Below are 24,395 nucleotides of genomic sequence, written 5' to 3'. Positions count from 1 at the left end.
AAAATGCCTTTTTTGTTTTGTTTTGTTTTGTTTGCAAACAGGACATACCAGTGAGGAACAGTCTCTCAGTTAAGGCTCTCACAGCTGTAACTCCAGCTTTCATCATGAAACCAGTCTCTAGGGAGGGAGTGCAAAGGGTACATGCGAGGAATGTGTTGAGGGAATTTGGGGAGGGCATGGAATGGCGTTCTGTATTGGCTGCAGGGGGAGTCGTGTACAGATGTGCTCAGACTGCAGCGCTATAAGGGACTTGAGCATCTCTGTCTGGCCCTCCAGTAGCTTTATCGTCCACTCCTGCTCCTGTCTCCTTTCCAGGCTATCCAGTCTGAATTTGTCATTAACTGTCTCTCTCCACGCTCTTGTTTTGCTATCTGCTGTATCTGTTGACTGCAGCACTTTGTGAAACATATTGTCCTTACTCCTGCTGGTTCGCCTCCTTATCTGATGGAGGTGCTCCACTGCTTTGTAGGAGTTGGTCCTCAAGGACACATCTGCAGAAATCAAAGAAACAATGAACAGAGACAGTATTGTGAGTGCACACACAGCTGTGAATCACAAAAGTCACACACACCTCTCTCTCATTGTTCCTTGGGTAGCACACAGCTCGGCGAGAGCCCCAAATATGGTGAGTTCAGTGGGGGAAGAGGGAATGGGCAAAAAGGGACAAAAGGTCTGGAGGTTTGCGAAGAGGGTCACTACATGTGCTTAGGGAGATATATTCTAAATTATTGCACTCTTTTCTATAGGCTGGGGTAATCAAACCCGATATCTCACTCCTGAGGGTAACCTAGGATGCAAGGGTGCAGCTCCTGCACGCCTGTGGCTTCAGACAGGGTCCGTATGTTCGCCTGTGTGTCACTTTGGTTCCTGCAGAAATAATTGCCGGTTAGCATGGCAAAGGTTCCTACAGCATGGGGGAGAAACAAGGTTCCTTGGCAGAGCTGCCTTAGGCAGAGGATTGCAGAGTACCTACAAGAAAGCTTCCTAGAGATCACTATGGAGGATTCCTGGGACAAACTTTTCCGCTGGTCCCCCACTGCATAGCTGTGTAGGCTCTGTTGTTAATTTCTACCCCTTATCCCTCCTCTGTCATATAACAAAGTAAATGAGACCGTAGTCTCCTATCCTCAGTGTGCATATCAAAGCAAAAGGCATGCTTACCAGAGCTAGCCCCTCCTGCTTCAGGCACACCAGAGTCAGCGTGCTGGGATTGGCAGACCCCTCCATAGTCAAAATTAGGTCCTGGCTTGTCACGTCACCAGACGACCCTATCACATGTCCCACGTCCCCCCTCTAGCTCCATTTCCTCATCCACCACTTGGTCTTCGGGGTTGACTGCTGGCTGTTGCCGCCAGTCCCCCGAAGTATCCACGGGGCTCTCGGTGGTGGCATTGGGTTTCCCACCGAGTATGGCTCGCAGCTTCACATAGGAGCAGCATGTCTTTGGTGCCACACCAGAGCGATGGTTGGCCTCCCTTGCTTTCTGGTATGCCTGCCTCAGCTCCTTGATCTCAGCATAGCACTGCTGTGTGTCCCTTTTGTGTCCCTTGTCCTGCATGCCACAAGCAATCAGCCCATAGATATCAAAATTCCTACAGCTTGAGTGAAGCTGCAACTGCACAGCCTCCTCTCCCCACAGATCCAACAGCTCTGGTGTACTCCAAGCAGGACCATGTCTGTTGAGGAAAGCCAGCATGGTCAGCTGGGAACATGCTGTGTGAACAGTCCGTGCCGAGCAAACAGGAAGAGGAATTTCAGAAATTCCTGGGCCTAAATTCCATGGGCGCATGTCTGTGTAACTGCAGGGCAGCAGAGTTCAAACTGCTGACCAGAGCGGTCATGATGGACATTGTGGGACACCTCCTGGAGGCCAATTAGGGTGGCATAAGTAAGCTCAGTGTCTCCACTGACGCTGCATCGCTCAGCGTCCCAAAAAGCTCTGTGTTGCTTGTTGACGTGGTTTTATTTTGTTGGCATAACAGGAGTTACATCGGCGGAAGGAGCATTTCAGGGTGTATACCCCCACTGTTTTGTTGACAACAGCTAACTTTTGTCAACAAAACTCTGTAGTGTAGACAAGGTCTCCATCTTAATAAAATGTTGAGGTTTCTCTCATTTGGTGCACAAGACTACATAGGAATTTTTGTCTCCTTCACTGCATATTTAAATCGCTTACCAGAAAACTCACCATACCTTTTCATAACATGAGACGTCAAGCCTTATAAAACCAGGAAATGCTCAGTTAAGGCCTCAGCAGCATATATCTCCCCAAAAGCCTCCTGTTGCAAGAAATACTACACAGATTTCTACTCCCACAAGATAACCTGAATTCTGCCCTGTAGGAATGGCAGTAGGAAATGTGAACGGAGTACCTTACTCCTCTCCATTTCCTCTCTGCTACCAATGCTCCAAATTAGGACTCCTGTTCAAACAGTCCAATGAGATCTTCAGTGTGGCCTGTGTACCAGCATTGATGTGGGGAGTAATGGCTGATGATTAACAGAAATCATACTGAGCACACTAAGCTGCTTCAGGTCTTTGCTTCCAGCAGCATAACCACAAATAGAGGCTAACAGTCCACTAGGGGATTTTGTACAGTGACTCTCCTGCCGTAAAGGGTGCCAGGTGGGGAGAAAATGATATATATCCCTGAAGAAGAGCTCTGTGTAGCTCAAAAGCTTGTCTTTCACCAATAGAAGTTGATCCAAGAAAAGATATTACCTAATATCTTGGGACCAACACAGCAACATTTATCCCTGTGATACTTGTCCCAAGCACCTTCTCTTCTCTCTCCCCCCCCCCCCCCCCGCCCCAGCATCTCTTTACCTACACACATTCACCAATTGACTCTACTCCCTCTTTCGCTTAACCAAACTATTCTCACTGCTCCATCCCAGCTCAGAACAGCTTCAAACACCTGTCTCCCTGCTCAGAAACACCCCCTCTTGCCTCACTGGGAAACTCTAACACTTCCAGGCAGGAAGCACTACAGATGAGGGTTTATAGTAATCAAACATAGGATTGCTACTAACATGAAATTGCCATATCAGATTAAACCAGTGGTTCACTATCCTGGTCAAAAGGTAACCAATACCAGACATTGCAGATTAAGGTGTGACCCCCTCATAATGGACATTAATAAAGTAACATGCCCTTACAGGAAACTCTTTGCTCACACCAACCAGTAGACTTACCTCGTAGGTACAAGGGTTTATGCATTTTACATTTGTATCTTATCTAATGTAACTGAATATTAGGCATCTATGTGAACAAGATGACATTTTGAATCCGACCAAGCTCAGACTCAGTATCTGGTGGAAGTGAATTCCATAGGTTGGCTATGCATATGTGAGGGTAGGAAGGATTCTGGAGCAGTTGTAAGAAAGCTCTTCAATAAGGGATTTTCCTGAATATGTTTGTGTAATCCTTGTTTTGTTTTTGAAAAGACATTTTAAAAAATTAGGAGAGGAAATGTATAAACTTTTTTTAAAAATAAACCCTCATTTTGAATTGGTCAGTTTTTTCTTTGCTGTAATATGTGATTGTTGTAGAGTTCTCGATGTAAATGTATGGATTATTTTTTGTGGGTGGTGGTGAAAGAAGGGAGCAGTGTTACAAAAATGGCCATCAAAACTCACCCACCTTACTTTATATTTAGTTAAAATTAATAAATCTAGTAATAAATCAAATCGGGTATTCTTTAGTGTGCAGTTGAAGCGTGAAAAAATATCTAGTATATCCACAGCTGGCTACAAGTTGAAAATAAAGAACATTTAATGCAGATAACTACTTTTGCATTCACTTTAGAAGGATCTTGAGTCAGTTCACTTGATTTATTTAAACTGGCCTGTTGAAAATCAGTTTTGGTCACTTGTGCATGTGCCTATTTAACCAGTTTTGTAAAAAATTACACTTTAGTTTGTTTCCAGAATGAATATCGGTCACAGTTCCTTCTTGTCTTGTCTTTTTTTTAGATCAAGCCTCAGAAGTGCAAGTGACAATGATGCTGACAGAAAGCTGTAAACTCCGAGGCCTTCATCACAGGTGAGTACTGCTACTTTCACTCTCACCATAAGAGGCTTTAAATTAAATTTATATCCATGTGTATTGAAAATAATATTTAAGTGGCTTTTCAGTGCTAAAAATTTCAGAAACAAATCACTTCCCAACTTAAATGTACAATACTTCAGCCAAAAAATGTTTGGCAAAGTTATAAAAATCTGAAAAGACCCTTTAAGAATAAACACTAAAGTAAAGAGCGTTTAGCATGCACCTTTTACCACCTCACCGTCCCATGAGGTGCTGCAGGCACTTACTCCAAAGACCATATAAATTAACAAGTTTGTTACATGTGCTGTCTTGCTGATGCTGAAGAAGGCAGCATATGTGCTGTCAGACTTGCATCCACACCCTGGTTATCTTCCAACCATAGCCAGTAACACAGTCATCACAAAATCCTGCCAATAATTCCTGTACACCACTGTGACATACAGATAGTCTGGAGTGTACCCTGGGTATCACCCCTGCCCTCTAATCTGGGGTGCCCTTTACACTGCTTTACTACTCCAGCCTCTAGTCTGGACTGCTCATAAACAGCCTGCAGCATGCAGGTCAATCCCAGCAATGTCTGTGTGTGCTGCAGCTAACCAGCCATGCTTTAGCTCTTGCTAGCCTTGATTATATTGTGGGATGACCCCAACACACCCCCAGTCCTTATTTCCCGCCAGAAATGTATGTCCTGTACTGCCCAGCCCTCTCCTGGATGGTACAAGTTTATTTAAAGACTGTCATTTTATTAATAGAAATTCTATGCACACATCTTGTTATCCGAAAGAGAGTTTCCCAAACACTTCAGTTCAAACACACTGGGTTAGATAAAACAAGTTTATTAACTACAGAGAGAGCAATTTTAAATGAATACAAGTAATGAGTCCTAAACGTCAGAACTGGTTACAAGAAAAATAAAGATAAAATGCAACTAGTGCCTAACTTAACAAACTATGTTAAATTTAAAGCAAAGTTTCTTACCACGTGCTCTCAACAGTCTCACTGGACAAACTTCTTAGGCCAGGACCATTTCTGTTTAATGGCTGCTTCCTTTGTCCATATTCATGCAGTCAATCGATGAACGATGGGGAAGGTGGAGGGGCCTGGGGTTGTCTGCATCTTCTTATAGTCCTTTCCTTCCTTTGGGAAGTATTTCCAGCTGGGAGCAAGGAGAACAGGCAGTCTGTTTGGAAGGGGACTTTCCATGCTGTTTCTTCACTAAGATGTAGATTTTTTTTTTTTTTGCCCCTTTCCTGCCAAAGGATGGCCGCTTAGTGAGTAGTTGGCCCATCAGCCTTATTTACACCTGTCTGAGGCATCAGTTTGCCCTTTGTCTCTGAGAAACTGGTTTGACCATTCCCCAGACATCTCCGGAAAACTTATTGGCCATGTCTACACTACAAAATTAAGTCAATCTGACTTATGTCAGCATACCGCTGCCACAGTAATTACATCGCTTGTGCATTGTTTACACTTTGCTCCTGGTATTATTGATGGTGCACATCCTCACCAGGAGCGCTTGTATCAGTTGTACTGTCAGCGTAGTGCATTTGTGGGACAGCTCCTGAAAGCCAGTAACAGTCGATGTAAGCAATGCCAAACTACATCGACCTTGACTACACTGCTCATAGAGGTGTAGTTAAGTCAACGTAGTGGGGCAGTTCCGTCGGTGAGAGTGAAATTAAGTGTAGATACTTCATAGGTCGACATAAGTTGCCTTGCGTTGACCAAACTCTGTAGAGTAGACCAAACCTTAGGGCTGGTCTACACTACTACGGTAAATAGATCTAGGTTACGTGAATAACGTAACTGAAGTCGACGTAGCTACATCCACTTACCACGGTGTGTACACTGCGCTGTGTCAGTGGGAGATGCTCTCCCATTGATTTAGCATGTCGTCACCAGACCCGTTAAATCAACACCACTGCATCGATCGCAGCAGTACCAATTTAGCCGGTAGTGTAGATGTGGCCTTAGTCATAAACTCAATTTCTGTTTATAATGTCACATATAATGCTGCTACATGCATATTGCCATGATATTATTGATCAGAAAATAGTTTTTAAATGATATCTCAGAAGGCATGCTTGGTACAAAGATTATTACAGTAGCATATATAGGGTGTGGACTCAGGTACATTGTGTCACCACCTATACTTCACGCTATTAAGTATTCTTGCATATCAAGAGATAAATCCTGCCAATAGTGTTATGACAATGATCAACAAGGAGTAGAATGGATGCAAAAAAAAATATAAGCCTCCAAGCAGTACTATGTGTTGCTAAATAGGAAGCATCTAGGATGTAAGAATGCTTAATAGCATGGGTGTAGTGTACATGAATTATTGTCATGATTTTGTGGGGTCTGTATTTAAGGGAGTTATGTACGTCATCCAAGACAATCTCCATTCACTGGGGTTTGAGATGTCACTGAGGGCTTCGTTTGGTCTTCAGAATCTTTAACTGGTAATAGCAAGTGAGCAGGAAGGAACCCAGTTTGACATTCAAATCCAGCTTGACATTCAAGTCTCACGTATTGGCAAGTGAGCAATCTTGTAATCTGAAGGAGTTTGATATGGAAATAATTGAAACACAAACAAGATCCATACTGCCTTTTTAAGTCACTTTTCTTTGCAGAGTCATGCTTAATTTAAAGTTCTAGTTTATGGCTAAAAAGAGAGATTGGATTAAAGGAAATAAACAAAATAATGCTTCCTATGAAAATGCTCAAATGTATCAGTGTAAAAGTATATTTGCTTTCTTCTCTCCTCTCCCCCAATCTGATTTCTGTTTAGATTGTAAAGTTTTTCTGGGGAGGGGCTCTTTTTTTACACACACACGCACGCTCGCTCTCTCTCTTGGATCTGGGATGCTGAAACAGATTTTAGAAAGAGGGCTTTGGAATTTGCATCAAAAGTACTATGTAAAGTAATTACTAGTGCTGGTTGAGAATTTTGTAAATGACTTTTCCATAGTAAATTGGGGAAAACTGAAACAAAATATTGTGGGTAGCTTTGACCAAGATTAAAATTGTTGAACAGAACCAAAACACTTTATTTAAGTCAGTTCAGCATTAAACTGAATCTGCTGTTTTGCGTGGTGCATCTTAGGAGATTCAGCCAGCCCGTAATAACACAATAGCTTCAGCACCCATAAATCCCCGCAGCACCACAGGCAGATGAGTTTAAAATTAAGCTGACTCAGAATGAAACATTTTGATTTGGCACTTCCAACCCAGTGTTTTTCAGACTTTTGTTCCATGAAAATATTCAAATGTTGACTTTCCTTCCTTGTGTAGGACAAATGTCAAACTATCGTTTTCTAGCAAAATGGAAATGCCAATTTTTTGCTCAGTTCTATAAACTATGCTTACTGTAATATAATGGAATCTGTAACATGTATAGGTGCATTTTAAAGAAATGGATACATTTCCAAACTGAAGATACACTCATAGTTTGTGTAAAGAATAATCTTCAGTGGGATTTTATCTTTAATCAGCTTTGGATCATGCAAAAGTTTTTTTTCTTGATGGAAAACTACTCAGATGTTTGCACACATTCCTAAACATGTAGCTTCAAGTTATTTGGAGACCTTGTTACTTTATTTTGTTAAATAATCTATTGCCTTTTCTACTGTACTTTTATTTATCATTTATAGTGGGTACTTTTGTTTAGATGACTTGCTAACTTTGATCAGATATCACCTTTCTAAAATTTAGGAGCATCTGCTCTCATCTTTCAGGAACCTGCTCCCTATCACCCATGTCAGTATAGAAGATGGGGAGAAACCCATGGTGCTGCTGCCTTTCATGAACTGGGGGAACCTTAAGCTGTTCCTGCGCCAGTGCAAGTTAGTAGAGGCCAACAATCCTCAGGTAAGAAACGGCTAATTTAAAAACTCAATGTTTTAGTTGGTCGAACTTTGTTCAGACTTTAAGATCCAGCTGTGGAGACAGTACAGGGATGACTTTTCCAGAGTTGAATGAATTGGAAAGCCTATTACGTAGTTGAAACTTAAAAGCAGACAATGGGAAGTGTATATTTTGTGGTTCACGAGAAAAAGTAATTTTTCTGTGCATTTATCACAGACAGTTGTTGACTCCAGTGTCTTATTGATTACAGCAACTCCCTATTTTTACTGTAAATTGGGAGTGTTACATTAAGCATTTGTTTCACTTTGCATTCTGTTTTCAGATTAATATTTTACAGCTGAACATCACAGGTTCTTTTAAAATGTTATGATAGTTTACTTGCCTAAGGACCTATGGTGTTAGTGAAGTGCTGTTAAAATTTGTAGAGCAAGAATAAGAATTTCAAATATAGGAGTCTAAAATTAGGTTCCTAAATCAGTAGTTAAATATCTGCCTGGTTTTCAAAAATGCTGAACACCAAACAGCTTCCTTCCATTGCCTTATGCATCTTCTTGGCTACATGGTATCCGCAGGTCATGTGCATTTTGGAAGTGAGGCAGCTGTGTTGTAACTCAATCTGTCAGTGTGACCCCATCTCCTAAGGTGTGTCTTGAAAGCAGCAGTTCTTTGTAGGAGCCTTGCCTCATTCACTGTGCTCGGTGAGGTAACTCCATAGGCACCCTTTACATCCCTGAGTGCACTCCTTACATGCTGTATGCATTGTGGTTGTCTAGCCAAATAGCTTGAGTATGGGGTATTTCCTCCTTTTTCTCAGACAAACTTCTAGGAAACTTTGTTAAGAAAATGTTAATGTTGCAGTTTCTCACTCCACCCAGAAATGCCAAAGTTAAGACTATACTGCAACCTGAACTCCACTTCCTAATGTGTGAGCACTGCTGTAATCTTCGATTACACAGCTGTGTACTATTTCTGACATAATTCAGTATCACACTTCTTTTCATGCATATATTATACATTAATATCTGTAATAGGCTATGTGTCTAACATACACAGAACTGCACAGTGGAAGATGCTACAGAGGTATATCGTTCTTAACTTTTTGAAAAATTGTTTGAGAAAACAAAACAGACGGTAGAATTAAATTATAATGCGCGCACACAAAGGGGGGGTTAGTCGTGCACAACTTTAACTTTTGACAATTCTTTAATTTTGGTTACTTAACTGTGCATACTTAATGTTTTATTGATATTTAATGCACTTGTTATAAGTTAATCATAACACTTCCATTAATGGTCTTAATTTTTGAAGTTCTTTGTTAATGTTTTTAAAAGAAAATCTTAAGGAAACTTCAGCAAATTGGAAGTGAATTAATCTTTTTATCTCTATTTCCTTTGACCTGTATCATATAGTTGGGGGGAGGGGGAGAGTGTGGAACCTGTACAATTTACCAAAAGTGCTTGCTTAATGTTACTAAATTGAATATAATGATTTATTGGCAACTGTCATGATTTTTTGAGATGGGCAGTGGGGACTGATCATATTAAAAGAAACACAAATGAGAAGTATACAAGTTAACTTGAGGTTGGGGACCTTTTCTACCCGAGAACTTACTGTCATCCAAGATGGAACATTTTAATAGTGTTTGTGCTACTGAGATTTATAGTAAATGTTAAGGCTGTCGATTAATCGCAGTTAACTCACGCGATTAACTTAATTTTTTTAATAGCGATTATTTTTTTTAATCGCAGTTTTAATCGCACTATAAAACAATAGAATACCAATTGAAATTTATTAAATATTTTGGATGTTTTTCTACATTTTCATATATATTGTATTCTGCATTGTAATTGAAATCAAAGTGTATATTATTTTTGTTACAAATGTTTGCAGTGTAAAAGATAAACAAAAGAAATAGTATTTTTCAATTCACCTCATACAAGAACTGTAGTGCAATCTTTGTTGTGAAAGTACAACTTACAAGTGTAGATTTTTGTTGTTACATAACTGCACTCAAAAACTTCAGAGCCTACAAGTCCACTCAGTCCTACTTCTTTTTCAGCCAATCGCTAAGACAAACAAGTTTGTTTACATTTACGGGAGATAATGTTACCCTCTTCTTATTTACAGTGTCACCAGAAAGTGAGAACAGGCGTTTGCATGTCACTTTTGTAGCCAGCATTGCAAGGTATTTACGTGCCAGATATGCTAAACATTCATATGCCCCTTCATGCTTTGGCCACTATTCCAGAGGACATGCTTCCATGCTGATGAAGCTCATTTAAAAAAAAAAAAAAAAAAAAAAAACATTCATTAAATGTGACTGAACTCCTTGGGGGAGAATAGTATGTCTCCTGCTCTGCCATATATTTCATGTTATAGCAGTCTCAGATGATAACCCAGCACATGTTGTTCATTTTAAGAACACTTTCACTGCAGATTTCACAAAACGTAAAGAAGGTCCCAATGTGAGATTTCTAAAGATAGCTACAGCACTTGACCCAAGATTTAAGAATCTGAAGTGCCGTCCAAAATCTGAGAGGGATGAGGTGTGGAGCATGCTTTCCAGAGACTTAAAAGTGCAACACTCCAATGTGGAAACCACAAACCCCAAACCACCAAAAAAGAAAATCAACTGTCTGCTGGTGGCATCTGACTCAGATAATGAAAACGAACATGCGTTGATCCGCGCTACTTGGGATTGTTACTGAGCAGAACCCATCATCAGCATGGACGCATGTCCACTGGCCTGGTGGTTGAAGTATGAAGGGGCATATGAATCTTTAGTGCATCTGGCATGTAAATATCTTGAGACACCGGCTACAACAATGCCATGAGAACACCTGTTCTCGCTTTCAGGTGACATTGTAAACAAGAAGCAGGCAGCATTATCTCCTGCAAATGTAAACAAACTTGTTTGTCTGAATGAGTGGCTGAACAAGAAATAGGAGTGAGTGGACTTGCAGGCTCTTTTATTTTTGAATGCAGTTTTCTTTGTATATAATTCTACATTTGTAAGTTCAACTTTCATGATAAAGAGAATGCACTACAGTACTTGTATTAGGTGAATTGAAAAATACTATTTAGTTTGGTTTTTTACAGTGCAAATACTTGTAATCAAAAATAAATATAAAGTGAGCACTGTACACTTTGTATTCTGTGTTGTAACTGTAATCAATATATTTTAAAATATAGAAAACATCCAAAAATATTTAAATAAATGGTATTCTGTTATTGTTTAACAGCGCGATTAATTGCGATTAATTTTATCACGATTAATTTTTTTAATCGCTTGACAGCCCTAGTAAATGTTAATCGTCTAATACAGAAATGAAATGGAACAAAACACTTTGTAAGCGGAAAATCTGAATGAAAAAGGATTTATCAACCACAGCAGACACATGCCTGTGTGTTTTGTTAAGATAATTTTCCATCATGCTCCTCTTAATCTTTCTCTCACAACACTGCCTGGCTTTCTCTAGATGATTGACTTGTCACTTACTTTATTTTTATGGGCTATCTGGTTCACTGGGGTCAATAAGTCATCCCTGCTTTGTACACTAAGTACCAAGCAGTCAAGGGCTTTCTTCCTGTTAATTTGCAGAGGTACTGTACTGTGAGCAACTGTGGGACTATGATTGTATCTGCTTTTGCTTTGTGGCTTGATCTCTAAATTGCAAATGTCTACAGACTGATACTGTCTCCTTCCCAGGCATCCAGATATTAGCCCATCTGATGGAGTTTGTGTTCTGAATATTCACATAGGACTCGCTGTCCGTGTGCCAAAGAAAGTCTGCAGGAAAACACTAATCCAGTTTGATAACAGTTCATGTACTATTGCTTTAAGGCCCTGTTAATCCAAACAGACAGTGTATTCACAACTGATTTGTATTAACTAGCTCTGACCATATTTTCTTTTAATGTAAAATAAAGTAAGAAAGTGGGAAATACTTAACACCATAAAACCTGAGTCCTTCGTTGAGAGTGCCATTCCTCCTTCACTCATTCAAATACTTTAAAACAATTAATTTAGTAAACTCCAATTTAGCTGGCATACTTCTGTTTTCTCATAATTATCTGTGACTTATTGCATTAAATATGACCAGTACAACATTGCTTATGTCATTTGATATTAGATTCAATTTATTTTATTCTGACTCAGATTTTCAATGTTACTACAGAACTTTGTATAGAAATTGCATAACTGTTGCAGAAGTTGTGAACTGAGCACCTGAAGCACACATCTGTGGGAAGCGGTGGATTCTGCAGTGAATTCTGCAGAATACATAGGGCCCTGGCAATGATATAATACTAAATCAGTGTCCGTATCCCAAAGCAGGCTACAGGAAGTAGTAAATGTCTCAAATCGCAGACAACATGCAGTAACATCATGTTTGCACATTATATATTACATTTTAAAATTAAACACTCTTACTACAAATCTCCCCATTAATTAACACTGACAAAATTACAAAGGGATATGGAGCAAAGGTGTTGAGACTTGCAGTCTCCAGCAGTGGATAGGAATTATAAATTTGAGGCTGCTGCTCCTTTTATATGCTTGGTTGTGGTCTGTTCCTTGAAAATGAGTGCTGCTTTTGTGAGTAATATGCAGAGAAGTGTATAGCAGGGTGGCTGAAATTTTGGTGGATCCAGATACCATTTTGTCTCAGTCCATCCCTGATTTATGTGAAAAACTGGTGACAAGGAAAATGAAAGCTAGGAAATATTTCAAAGCCAATTTACAGCTAAAAATAAGGCATTTTCAGAAATTAAGGGTTAAGTATTTTAAATAAGTATCAAGAAATACCAGGGAGCAATGATGTTGTGTCCTGAAGAACGAGTGGTTGCAGATAGTTTTTATAAATGAGATAAAATATGGAAACGAAGGAATATTAAAATTGAGAAAAAATACTCAACATGGCAGACACTCAACTCTCTATTTGTAGGATTTTGTGATGTTAATAATTTTTCTGTGCTGTTGCAGGCAATTTCCCAGCAGGATCTTGTTCATATGGCTATTCAGATTGCCTGTGGAATGAGTTATTTAGCCAGAAGGGAGGTCATTCACAAAGACCTGGCTGCTAGAAACTGTGTGTAAGTACTGTGTCTTAAAGGACTATTATGGAGCCAGATTGTACCCTGTCTATGGTTATGGCTGAGATGTGCTTTCCATTATAAATCTGATTTTTCCCACCTCAAACCATATTCTCAGATGTTTCAAATGCTGCACGTGTGGTCTGTGGCCAGCAGATAGGTTTGTGTCCAGATATGAAGTGAATCAGATGAACTGTTTTTGAGATGGGATGCAAAAACAATAAGTTTTAATTGTGTTTTGAAAACTCTTAATGTTTTGGTGTTTTTGTCTGATCATGTCTCAAAATGTTTCTTACACTTCAAGTTTAAAAGGACTTGGTGAGATCTAGTACACTGTTTAGATTGAGGTCTGGTCTACACTTGGGGGGGGGGGGATCGACCTAAGATATGCAACGTCAGCTACGAGAATAGCGTAGCTGAAGTCGACGTATCTTAGGTTGACTTACCTCGCGTCCTCACAGTGCGGGGTCGACTGCCGTCGCTCCCCCGTTGACTCCGCTTCCTCCTCTCGCCGCAGTGGAGTACATGAGTCGACAGCAGAGCGATCGGGGATCGATCACTACCCGCCGATCCAGCAGGTAGTGTAGATGTACCCTTAGCGTATGAGAAGCTTTTCTCTGGCACATCAGGAATATCAGAATGGTTTGTTTGTCCCTGGTAGACTTCTTAAAATAGCCAAATGATTAATTGAAATGTTACCTTTCATTTAAAGGAAGAGAAGAGCAGGTCTCGAAACAGTTGCCTTGTGGGGAGAGCCCTCAAAATGTAAAATAAAAAAGTCACAGCCTATCCTGCTCCCCTTTACGTTCCCCAAAAAGTCTGATCTGATTTCCCCTTGATTAGAAACCCAGAAAATTCAGAGTTGAGATTAAATTTAAATAAGTATTTGAAGGCATAGAAAGGAACAGTTAAGGCCCCCCCCTTCCCCCGCAGCAGCAGTTGTAACTCTTGGAGGATTGCTACAAAGGCAGTTTAATAAGTGAGGCAACTTTTGTCCATCCATAACTGACGGCTTCGCCCCTCACTATCCACAAAACCTAATGCTTTAGCCTTAACTGTATGGTGTTTGCACTGACTCCAGCTTTCTTTATGGCGATACATGGTCTACAGAGAGCCACTTCAAAAATTCCTGATAAAGCAGTCATTCCTCAGTCTTCATTGAAATTCCAGTTTCTGTAAATAAGTAACTTTAGATGCAGAGCTAGTATAGGCGTGGATTATGAAATTATATCACTTGGGTAAAAAGATGTCAGTGTAATAACTAAGCACCATGCCAAGAATCCAAGACGTGTGTGAAAGTGATTATGAAACTAATGCTTTGTGGTTCACATTTTTGATACTCTATCCGCAAGCTATACAAACACATATCCAGACTTGAAATGTTTGAAATCTATCTGCAGAAATCTCAAGAGCCCTTATGAGTAAAAGTTGGAGAAGATGGTAGCCTGTGGTCACTATTACACAGTATTTTTCCAGATTCAAGATGTTTAAGCCTTGAAAAAAATTGAAAGAATAACACTGGACTACCAGAAAGATCTATTAACATTGGAAAAAGTACAGGGACGGACAACCAAAATTAATAGGGGTATGGAACAGTTTCAGTATGAGGAGACGGGACCAGCTCTAGGCACCAGCAAAGCAAGCACGTGCTTGGGGCGGCACATTTCCGGGGCAGCATTATGGCCATCCTTTTTTTTCGGGGCAGTTACGCTCTCGGAGCTGCGCCACTTAGACGGGGCGAGAGCACCGCACCCCCAGCCGCAGCAGGAAGGGGAAGCCCCAGCCCCGGGATGCTGAGCTGCCAGGGCCCAGCCGCTACCTGGGGAGGAGAGGGCAAGTCCTGCTGGGGAGAATCATAGAATATCAGGGTTGGAAGGGACCTCAGGAGGTCATCTAGTCCAACCCCCTGCTCAAAGCAGGACCAATCCCCAACTAAATCCCGAAATTGCCCCCTCAGGAATGGAACTCACAACCCTGGGTTTAGCAGGCCAATGCTCAAACCACTGAGCTATCCCTCCCCCGGAGCTGCGCTGCCTCGCCTGCGCACTGGCTGCTGTACTGCCTTGTGCCACCCCTTATATCGGGGCTTCTCTGCGTGGCCGGGCGGGGGAGGGGGTAAAGCCCCTGCAGGCGCTGGGAGAAGGTGACATCACTCCCTCCGCTTCCAGCGCAGCCTGCGAGCCCCAGCCCCACCTGAGCTTGGGGCGGCAAAAAGCCTAGAGCCGGCCCTGTGAGGAGAGATTAAAAAGACAGATTGTTCATCTTGGAAAAGAGACAACTAAGGGAAGATATGGTAGAGGTCTATAAAATCATGAATGGTGTGGAGAAAGTAAATAGAGAAGTGCCGTTTACCTCTTCACATAACACAAGAACCAGGGGTCACCCAATGAAATTAATAGGCAGCAGGTTTAAAACAAACATGAGGAAGTACTTCTTCACACACCATGCAGTCACCGGGTGAAACTTGTTGTCGGGAGATGTTGTGAAGGCCAAAAGTATAACTGAGTTCAAAAAAGAATGTTAAATTCATGGAGGATAAGTTCATCATTGGCTATTAGCCAAGATGGTCAGGGATGCAACCCCATGGCCTAGGTGTCCCTAAATAACTGACTGCTAGAAGCTGGGACTGGATGTTGGGGTGGATCACTTGATAAAGTTCTTTGTTCTGTTCATTCTCTTTGAAGCAGCTGGCACCATCTGCTGTCAGAAGAGAGGATAGTGGGATTTGGGGACCATTGGTCTGACCTAGTATGGCCATTCTTATGTTCTTATGAAAGTAAAGCAAGTCATTAAGGAAGATAAATAACACTGTAGAGAAAAGACATGATTTCTTTGTATTGATCTCTACCAGAGGATATTGAAAAGAGTAGGCGTCTCCTCAGGTACTATCAGTGTGAGATGTCAAAAGAGGAGGAGCTGAAGTAACTTTAGAATGAAGTGGCTCAAATGTTAACAAATATGTACAATCTTGACCTTGATATAATCTATTATATTGGAGGGTAGCAAATGTTGCAGTATCTTTAGATAGGCATAAAAGGTGATCCTCGTAGTGCCTCAATTACCAAGATAATTGGTTGACACAAGAATTAAAAATAGAATTATAAAACAAAGCATTATGAAGTCACCTGTTTGCAACTCCATAGTTAGTGTTCTGTTCTAAAGTGGATTTAATTCCTGATTTTTCTCTAAGAGTAGGTTTCCAACCTGTGTGAAGTTTAGTTTTTTGTTCTTTGAATTGAGGTGCCAAAAATCAAGTCACTTCTGAAAATTTAGGTCGCTGTGTTCAATTCTGCTCATTATATCTCAAAAAGGATCAAACAGAAATAGATGGAGTTCAGAGGCATGTGACATGATATTAAAGGCACTGAATATCTCCCATATGAAGAGATATTGAAAAGATTGGGACTGCTTATGTTAGAGCAGAGATGAATAAGAGGCTATGTGACAGAGGTATGCTCAGTAATAAATGGTGTAGAGAAGATAAATCAAGAATTTTTACTTATCCTTCCTCATAAGAACAAGAGGATATTCAATTAAATTGAAAGGCAAATTCAAAATTGATAAAAGGAAATTTAAACAAAGCATAGTTAGTTTGTGGCTCTCATTTCCACAAGATGTCGAGTTTAGCAGGATTTGCAAAAGGAGTAGACACATAGGTGGATTATCAGAATATCCACAGTTAGAGGATTTTTAAAAGGTTTGGAAGGGATACAAAACTCTCACGTTGAAGAGTGTAAATTAGCCTGCAAGTGAAGAAACTTTGCCACTGTAAGTAGGTTCTTCCATAACTGTCTGCTTCAGGCTTTCTTGCACTTTTTCTGAAGCATCTGATACAGACAATTGTCAGAGGCAGAATACCCATTAGATGGAACCTTTGTTTCATCAGATACGAGAAATCCTAAATTACTATCCTGTAAAATCGGTCTGCAAGGAAACAAGAAGGGAATTGGGAAAGTTGGTTGTTAAAGGGACAGAGAAAGTTGTTGAGTATTTTAACTGGACATTTCCCCATTTTAAAACAGTTTGGTTTTATTTTATGTCTGAGACTTCTGGCTTTCTATTGCTCATCTTTTCATAGCCAAAAATAATTTTGAAATCACTTTATCCTGAAGTTAACTGATATGTACTTAGTGGTAATGGCAGCATATCAGTGTCATGATCTGGGAAAATGTTAGGCTTTAAAACGTTGGTAACAAATGATCAAGCTCATCTGTGAAGTCCTATATATACAATATGTTTAAAAGATGCAGTAACGCAACTGTAAATAATTCACATGTTGGATAACTAAATGCTCTTCTTGTCTTTTAATCAGCATTGATGATGCACTTCAGGTCAAGATTACAGACAATGCGCTATCCCGAGACCTATTCCCCATGGACTATCATTGTCTGGGAGATAATGAAAACAGGCCAGTGCGGTGGATGGCTCTTGAAAGCTTGGTTAACAATGAATTTTCCAGTGCTAGTGATGTGGTAAGTTTTATATTTACATTTTCTAAAACAGTATATAGTTATATGGGTTTCTTTCTTTTAAACACCTTTTTCACACAATTTATTCAGAAAAAAGGAGTTGAATTGACAGTGCTGAAGACTGAAGTCCTCTGTGCATAACATATATATCCAGAACAGCAGCTGTACCTGCTTCCACCACGCACTGCTATGCCTATGGTATCCAGCCCTAACATAGAGGGATCACCTCTTGAACGACCGGATTGTTCACTCCTTTCCCATTGTGGTTTGGCACCTCTGAGATTGCCAGCAAGGGTATCAAGTGTAGTAGTGTGTTTGACGCAGACACTTGTCTCCTAAAGTAGAGGAGGGAACACATTCTGAATATACCACTAAACAATTATGAAATGTTACTGACATTTAGTCACTGCTACCCTTTAATAGCCTGGCTTCTATCTAGAGACCTACAGATGAGCAGAGGACTTGCTGATTAAATCCTGAAACTTTCTAAACAATTCACCTGATTTCAAGAACTGGCGTTTTCATGTATTCTATGTTTTCTGTGAATCTAAAATGTACTGTCCCTTTCAACCCTGATTGTAGTGTCCAATGGTAATTGTGACACTGCTTTTCTTGGGTTGTCTTCTCAGAATGGAAGTGTGTGACTGAGCTACAACAGAATAATTTTAGCACACAGGAGCAGTACTGAAAAGTATGCCAGAGTGGTTTCCTGAGCAAATTACCCTGGTGGCCTTCAGCTTGTCTTAATGGTTCAGAATTTATATACTGTACAAACCCTTACATTTCGCATTCCCACTTCCTTGAGACACATTATTTGTGAATTTAATGCACAGGGCATTTAGTGTATAATACATTAGTATTCTTTTTACACTAAGCATCTTCAATACATTCATTACATAGAGCAAGCTATTAAATTGTTGCTCTTATCCCCCAACACAACTGTCCAGTCTGTAAATCCTTGATATATAGATCATACCATGCATTAAAAAAATTCTCCTTTCCAGTTTGAGATCAGATTGCTCTTTTCAGTCTGCCCTGAGTTTCTTATTGAAGGCCCTGTTCTGAGAAGTGAAAAGAAGCTCTTATGTAATGCTAAGTATCATTCACTCCTGTTGATATCCGTGGTCGCCGTGTGCTGATCAGCTTGCAGGATAAATGCCTTACACCTTTTCCTTCATTAAGACTTTCAACAACCAGAGATATTGGAAAGAACTGTTTTCAACAATCAATAGTAAGAGTGACTCTGGAGAACCTTGGTTAAGATTGTGCAGTAGTTTGAGCACTAGCCATTGATAAACGACACAGCCACGTGATCTGGTTTTCCTGCCATAGGGTAATTTCCATTTAATGATGTTACCTTTACAATTTTGATGCAGTGAGGTGTTGTGCATTTTTTTGAAACCTCATGTCTCATCTGTTTTAGAAGTCTTCTCAAATTTTCTAACTGTGTGTGTACACATAACTCGTATTCCACTGAAGTTTCCCATTCTCTTGCATATTGCCATAGTTCCTATGTTAGTAATCAAGACTTTGAAAAAGGGTCAGCTTTACCTCAGGGTTATTTCTATATTAGCATAAAAAGTTCTAAGTATTTCCTGTTTTTCTAAAGTCTTGTTGTTTTGTAAATTGAGTAGATTATTATCTGAAATTACAGCAAATCCGGCTAATGCAGGCTTTCAGTGGAATCAGTACAATGTATCCATTTAATCTCCAATATTAAACCTTCACTAGTGTGAACGTGTCCTGTGAAGATCAGACTAGAGGTAAAATTTTCAAGTGTAAGTGACTTTAGCATCTGTGTCCTAAACTTACAATTGGACTTGGGCACTTAAATCACTTAAGCACTCTTGAAATTTTACCCTGGACCAGTGAAGTGCTCTTGTTTAGGAGATACCATGAGCCATGGTGAACATAAAATAGTGCATGTCTTGCCACTTTTGTGTCATGGATGTGTATCGTTTCTAATATATAAAATTGAAGTTGCATGGTTTATACTCACCCCTAGCCACTTGAACATTGTACTTATCAGCTCCACTTCTTCTGTTGAGCCCCTTCCCTGGAACTCCCCAGTCTACAAACACTCCTTTTTATCACTGCTGAAAAATAACAGGGTAGTTAATGAATTTCCTGGCATTGACAGAATTAGAGGCTTATTCTCAGGGGGTGTGAAGAATAATTATAACGGCGCCTTCTAGGCTGAAGTCTGTCCAACAAAATCCGTCAATAGAGCAAGGGGGTCAGAATGTAGTAGGGTCTCTCTCAGAGATCCTACAGATTTAAATGTGCCCCTTTAACATGCAATACATAAATGTTTTGCATTATACAGAATAAATGCAGCTACATTTTAACACATAGTAGATCATGTTGTTAATAAATTGATAGAACACCTCTACCCCGATATAACAGGAATTCGGATATAACGCGGTAAAGCAGTGCTCCGGGGGGGGCGGGTCTGCGCACTCCGGTGGATCAAAGCAAGTTTGATATAACGCGGTAAGATTTTTTTTTTGGCTCCCGAGGACAGCATTGTATCGGGGTAGAGGTGTACTATAGCTAACTACTAGAATACTGTAATGTGCCTGAATTAAAATTCCTTCATCATTTTAGGAACCTGAAAAGAAAGGCCTGTCCACCCTAACTAACTTCCCTCTTAATGTTTACCTTAGTGCTGTTTTACAGATCTATACCCTTCTGTCTGCTCCTCCAAAAACAAATATTAGGTATCAACTGCATGTAATACATTATGCATAGTGGTATCAGTTGTACACATTTAGGTTTTGTCTGCATTGAGAAAAAGGAATCCGTGCTTTAACAGTTTAAATAGGGTTCAGACACATTATGTTGAACCCGCTTTAGCTGTTTTTCTTTCATATGGCTTAGCTGATTTTTTAAATGGTTCCTACAAGGTTTTTTTTTCCCATCCACAGCAGTCAGTCAAAGTGTTGGGAAAAAAATAGTTCAGCGGGAGCCATGTTTTTATACTGTTTTCTTTCCAGGATAGATGGGGCCTTTTTCCTTCTTTGTGAATTTTCTGAGACAATATAGTTATAAAATGGGAAACAACTATGTTGTCACTATATAAAGTAGTTTTACTTGAATTATCTGTTTACCCAGTTTCCTAAATTTTAGTTTGCTGCTTATTTCAAAACTCTCACCAGTGTCCATTGACTATCAACCTTTTTGTATCTTTTAAAAACCTGTGTTTACATCCCTGGGCAGTTTTTTGGGCTTGAGGGGCTCAAGCTGCAGAACTGTTTCATTGCTGTTTAGACTTCCGGGCTAAGGCTGGAGCCCTGGGCACTAGGACCCTGTGAGGCGGGAGGATCCCAGAGCTCAGGCTCCAGTCTGAGCCCGGAAGTCTACATGGCAGTGAAACAGCCCCATGAGCCTGAGATGCTGAATTCTGAGGTGTGTGAACCCCTGAGATAGAGAGACAACCTGGTTAGAGAAAATTGAGGCAGGAAGTGCCTGCAGTGCCGTGTGGTCAGAAGGGGGCACTTCAGGGCTGGCATGCCCTATGATACGTCCGCTGAGCAAAATATAAAGTTAGTAACTAACTCACCAAACCTGTTGTGGGGATTGGTTTGCACAGTGTTGTGAAAATCTAAAGTCCTGTGTAAATATAATTGTTTGTTACATTCTCTACAAAGTAAACTGTACTGTACATTGTTACTTAAACTTAGTGTTTTTAAGGGTTGTGAAATCTTCAAATCAAATACTTTATAGAAAAGCAGCGTTTTATTATCCTATATGCATTTTGTGATTTTATTTGTGTGTTTAAAAGCTTGGTGCTGTCAGAGCTATCTGTTACTGTTGAAAGTTAGAACCAGTTCTTGTTTCTAAGGTTGATATTCCCATTTAAATGTTCAATGATGCAAATGAGAAAAGTCACTTTCCTATCTTGGGAGAAAAATTATAGCAGCACCGCATTTAACATGAAAGGACAGGAGTTGCCACATTTATAAAGCTCTTATATCTTCCTTATCAAAAATATGAGGAACACATTAAGTTTAAATAGTTGTTTAGTGTGCATGACTAATTTTGTGAGAGAACTGAAGCTGACAGAGGCCCCAAACCCTACTGTACTGCTAACTTGCTGCTGTATAAAACACTTTTTTTTTTTTTTTTTCTAGTGGGCATTTGGAGTAACACTCTGGGAGCTGATGACTTTGGGGCAGACTCCGTATGTGGATATTGACCCTTTTGAGATGGCTGCATATCTAAAGGATGGATACAGAATAGCTCAGCCAATCAACTGCCCTGATGAACTGTAAGTGTGGGCTTATTACGAGAGGGGAGGAAGAGTGGTTTTTATTCCACTTTTTAGGAAACATTTTTTAAATTCAGAGCAAGCAGAGAACAGAGGAAGTCTCAATTCAGTCATCCTGACCAGGTTGTGTTAAATGTTCATTTAAATGATGCATTGTTGTTGTTTTAAAGGTCACACTCAGACATTTTTCAAGTGGAATAAGTAAAGAGAACTAGTATTTTTCTTCCACTCTACCTTCCTTGTCTCAGCCTGTCTTCCCAAAATTCCCTTTCTCTGTACCCGCCTACAGAAATTATTTAAGTAGTGTTTTTAAAGCATTTTAATTGCTACTATCAGATTATCCTGATACTGCTACTGGACTGCCTTTGACTTGTCTATCTCTTGTCAAACCAGATCAGCACCTCCAGTAGTAGTACCTTTGCTGGTCACTCCAGATATGCTACTTCTGAAAAAACAATTTGGCACAGTGCCATAAGGTAAAAAAAATTGATGCTCAAAGGGAAAAAAAAACTTTGCTTGTGGTTGGATCTCTTTACTCAAGTTCTTGACACTTGTGTGTATCATGATTAGCTGTCGTCTTCTGATGTCTCCCCTTTGTTTTTGTCTTCAGGTTTGCTGTGATGGCCTGTTGTTGGGCCCTAGATCCTGAGGAAAGACCCAAATTCCAGCAGCTAGTGCAATGTCTAACGGAATTCCATGCAGCTCTGGGAGCCTATGTCTGAAGCTTCAGGCATGGATTCCATATGCTACTTGGGAAGGGACAGTGCATACACGTCCAGCGCCATGCATCACTTGGACCTACTCACGCACTACATGTATAAAGCAACGCCAACGGGAGAAAGCACTTCTTCCAAAACACTGTGCCTTAGAATGCTTTTGTAGCCTGACTTTTTTGTAAGACCTCTTGATGTCGAGTATTTTCTAGATATCACTTTTGCTAAGTTAAATTGAGACCATTTTATTTGCCACCAGGTTTTCTAAAATATTAGTGATAGTGAACTTGAACACAAGAGTTGGACGGACTTTTGCACTGTTACAACAGACACAGAGTTGGTTTTTTAAAGGTTATTTTAGAGCTGGTAGGAAAAGGGGGAAATTATGCAAACAACATTGCAGAGACTTTTCCCATTTAGAAACTGAAATTTTCTGACCAGTTCTAGTGCTTGATCTTGTATTTATCTGGAATAGCTTTTTAGTATCAACTGCTTTTCTTTTGAGACGATGGCACAAAAACATTGGGTCCATAAGTGGCATCTTATTTTTTAACCCATTCTTCATCAACGGTTCTTGGAAAAGCTGGTCTTCAAGATGCAATATCACCTTTCTAAGACAATAAGCAATTATGTAAAAGAGATTCCAGTTTACCTCATACAGAGTGGTAAGGATCGGACTGAATGGAGCCTGTTCTTGCAAATGAAAGGCTGACATGATTTAAGATAGCATTTTGAACTAAGTAGAGGCCTTCAGAGAAGCACCAAAATAGCCCTTATTTGGGTTCCTTTCACCTCAGATTTCTAGATTGCAGTTTCTCTTGCTGAAAAGGTACTGGTTGTTTTTAGGGTTTTTATGGCCTGAAATAGGCTTAAATACATACATATATATTTGTAAAGACACACACTTGCAGAGTAAAGAATGTTTTTCTATTATAATGATTGTGAAAATTTAATCCCTAACACTGGCTAGTGTATCAAGCTTGCAGGTTCTGAAATATATCTTTATTAGGAACAGTTTATGTAGCCCACTGTGAAGGCATTAGATTGCACCTCCCTTGACTGCAAAGCCCAAAGATTCAACATGTATTGTTATCTTACCCACCCCCATCTGCCCCAGACTTCTGTGCCATCTCACCGGGGGAGGAGATGGGGATGTTCCATCCTGTCAGTGAGCTGTAAGTAACATCCAGAATATAGGTATGGCTTGTAGGGAAATGGAGGCTGGAGGTTTCCATTGATTCAGCTTGAGGCTAAGAGAGGAGAATTTTCACTTTTTCATGAGATTCAAGCTGCCTCCATTAGAGCTCTCAGGCAGCATGAAGCAGCCTATACTTCAGATCATACAGCACATAAGCACAACCAGCAAGCATCCCACTAGTTTCACTCAATCTTTAGGGTGAGAGCCCCATACCCTGAAGCTCCCTGCAGCTGCATGGCCATTGCTGTCAGAACAGGCCCTGTACCTGATGGTTATTGACACCAAGGTTTAGAAATCTTTGATTTACAAGGACAAGAAATTAGACTTGGCTATGATATGTTCAAATTAAAAATTAGAGCAGCCTTTCTCAAACTTCTGAAATCTGAGCCCCCTTTCAGGAAAATAAAAGCAGTCTCTCCCCTGCCACATTAAGGCAATATCTGGGAAGAGTTTGCGATGCCACTGTATGTGTACCCCTTTCCTCCCCGAGCTGTGCCTTCATACTTTCTACAGCATGTACCCTGTAATTTGGGGAACACGGAACTAGAAAATTTTAAGTCCCTCAAATAGAAAAGCTGTCTTTATCCTTACATGGAGAGGTCCTCAACCTGTGATCGGAGAAACAAGTCATGTTTCATTCCAAACAACTTTTCCTGATCATTGTAATGAGCTGTAATAATAAATGCTGGCACACCCATTGAGCATTCTGTCTAAGAGATGCTGTAAGAGGTGTG

At 40.2% G+C, this 24,395-nt stretch overlaps 1 protein-coding gene across 1 annotated transcript in view; it reads left to right on the top strand.

Moving 5' to 3' along the window:
• RYK (receptor like tyrosine kinase) overlaps positions 1 to 23,095 on the top strand; it is a 108,448-nt gene extending 85,353 nt beyond the window's left edge. The window contains exons 10-15 of the mRNA XM_065410765.1: positions 3,975 to 4,044; positions 7,788 to 7,920; positions 12,902 to 13,011; positions 17,324 to 17,483; positions 21,614 to 21,750; positions 22,361 to 23,095. Of these exons, the coding sequence (XP_065266837.1) occupies positions 3,975 to 4,044; positions 7,788 to 7,920; positions 12,902 to 13,011; positions 17,324 to 17,483; positions 21,614 to 21,750; positions 22,361 to 22,472 (722 nt within the window). The 3' untranslated portion in view covers positions 22,473 to 23,095. The remainder of the gene's footprint in view (positions 1 to 3,974; positions 4,045 to 7,787; positions 7,921 to 12,901; positions 13,012 to 17,323; positions 17,484 to 21,613; positions 21,751 to 22,360) is intronic.
• Positions 23,096 to 24,395: the final 1,300 nt, after the last annotated feature.

The sequence above is a fragment of the Emys orbicularis genome, chromosome 9 (assembly GCF_028017835.1).
Source record: "Emys orbicularis isolate rEmyOrb1 chromosome 9, rEmyOrb1.hap1, whole genome shotgun sequence".
Classification (NCBI taxonomy): Eukaryota; Metazoa; Chordata; order Testudines; family Emydidae; genus Emys; species Emys orbicularis.
Note: the sequence above shows the minus strand (reverse complement) of the source record. Positions and strands in the feature narration are given on the sequence as shown.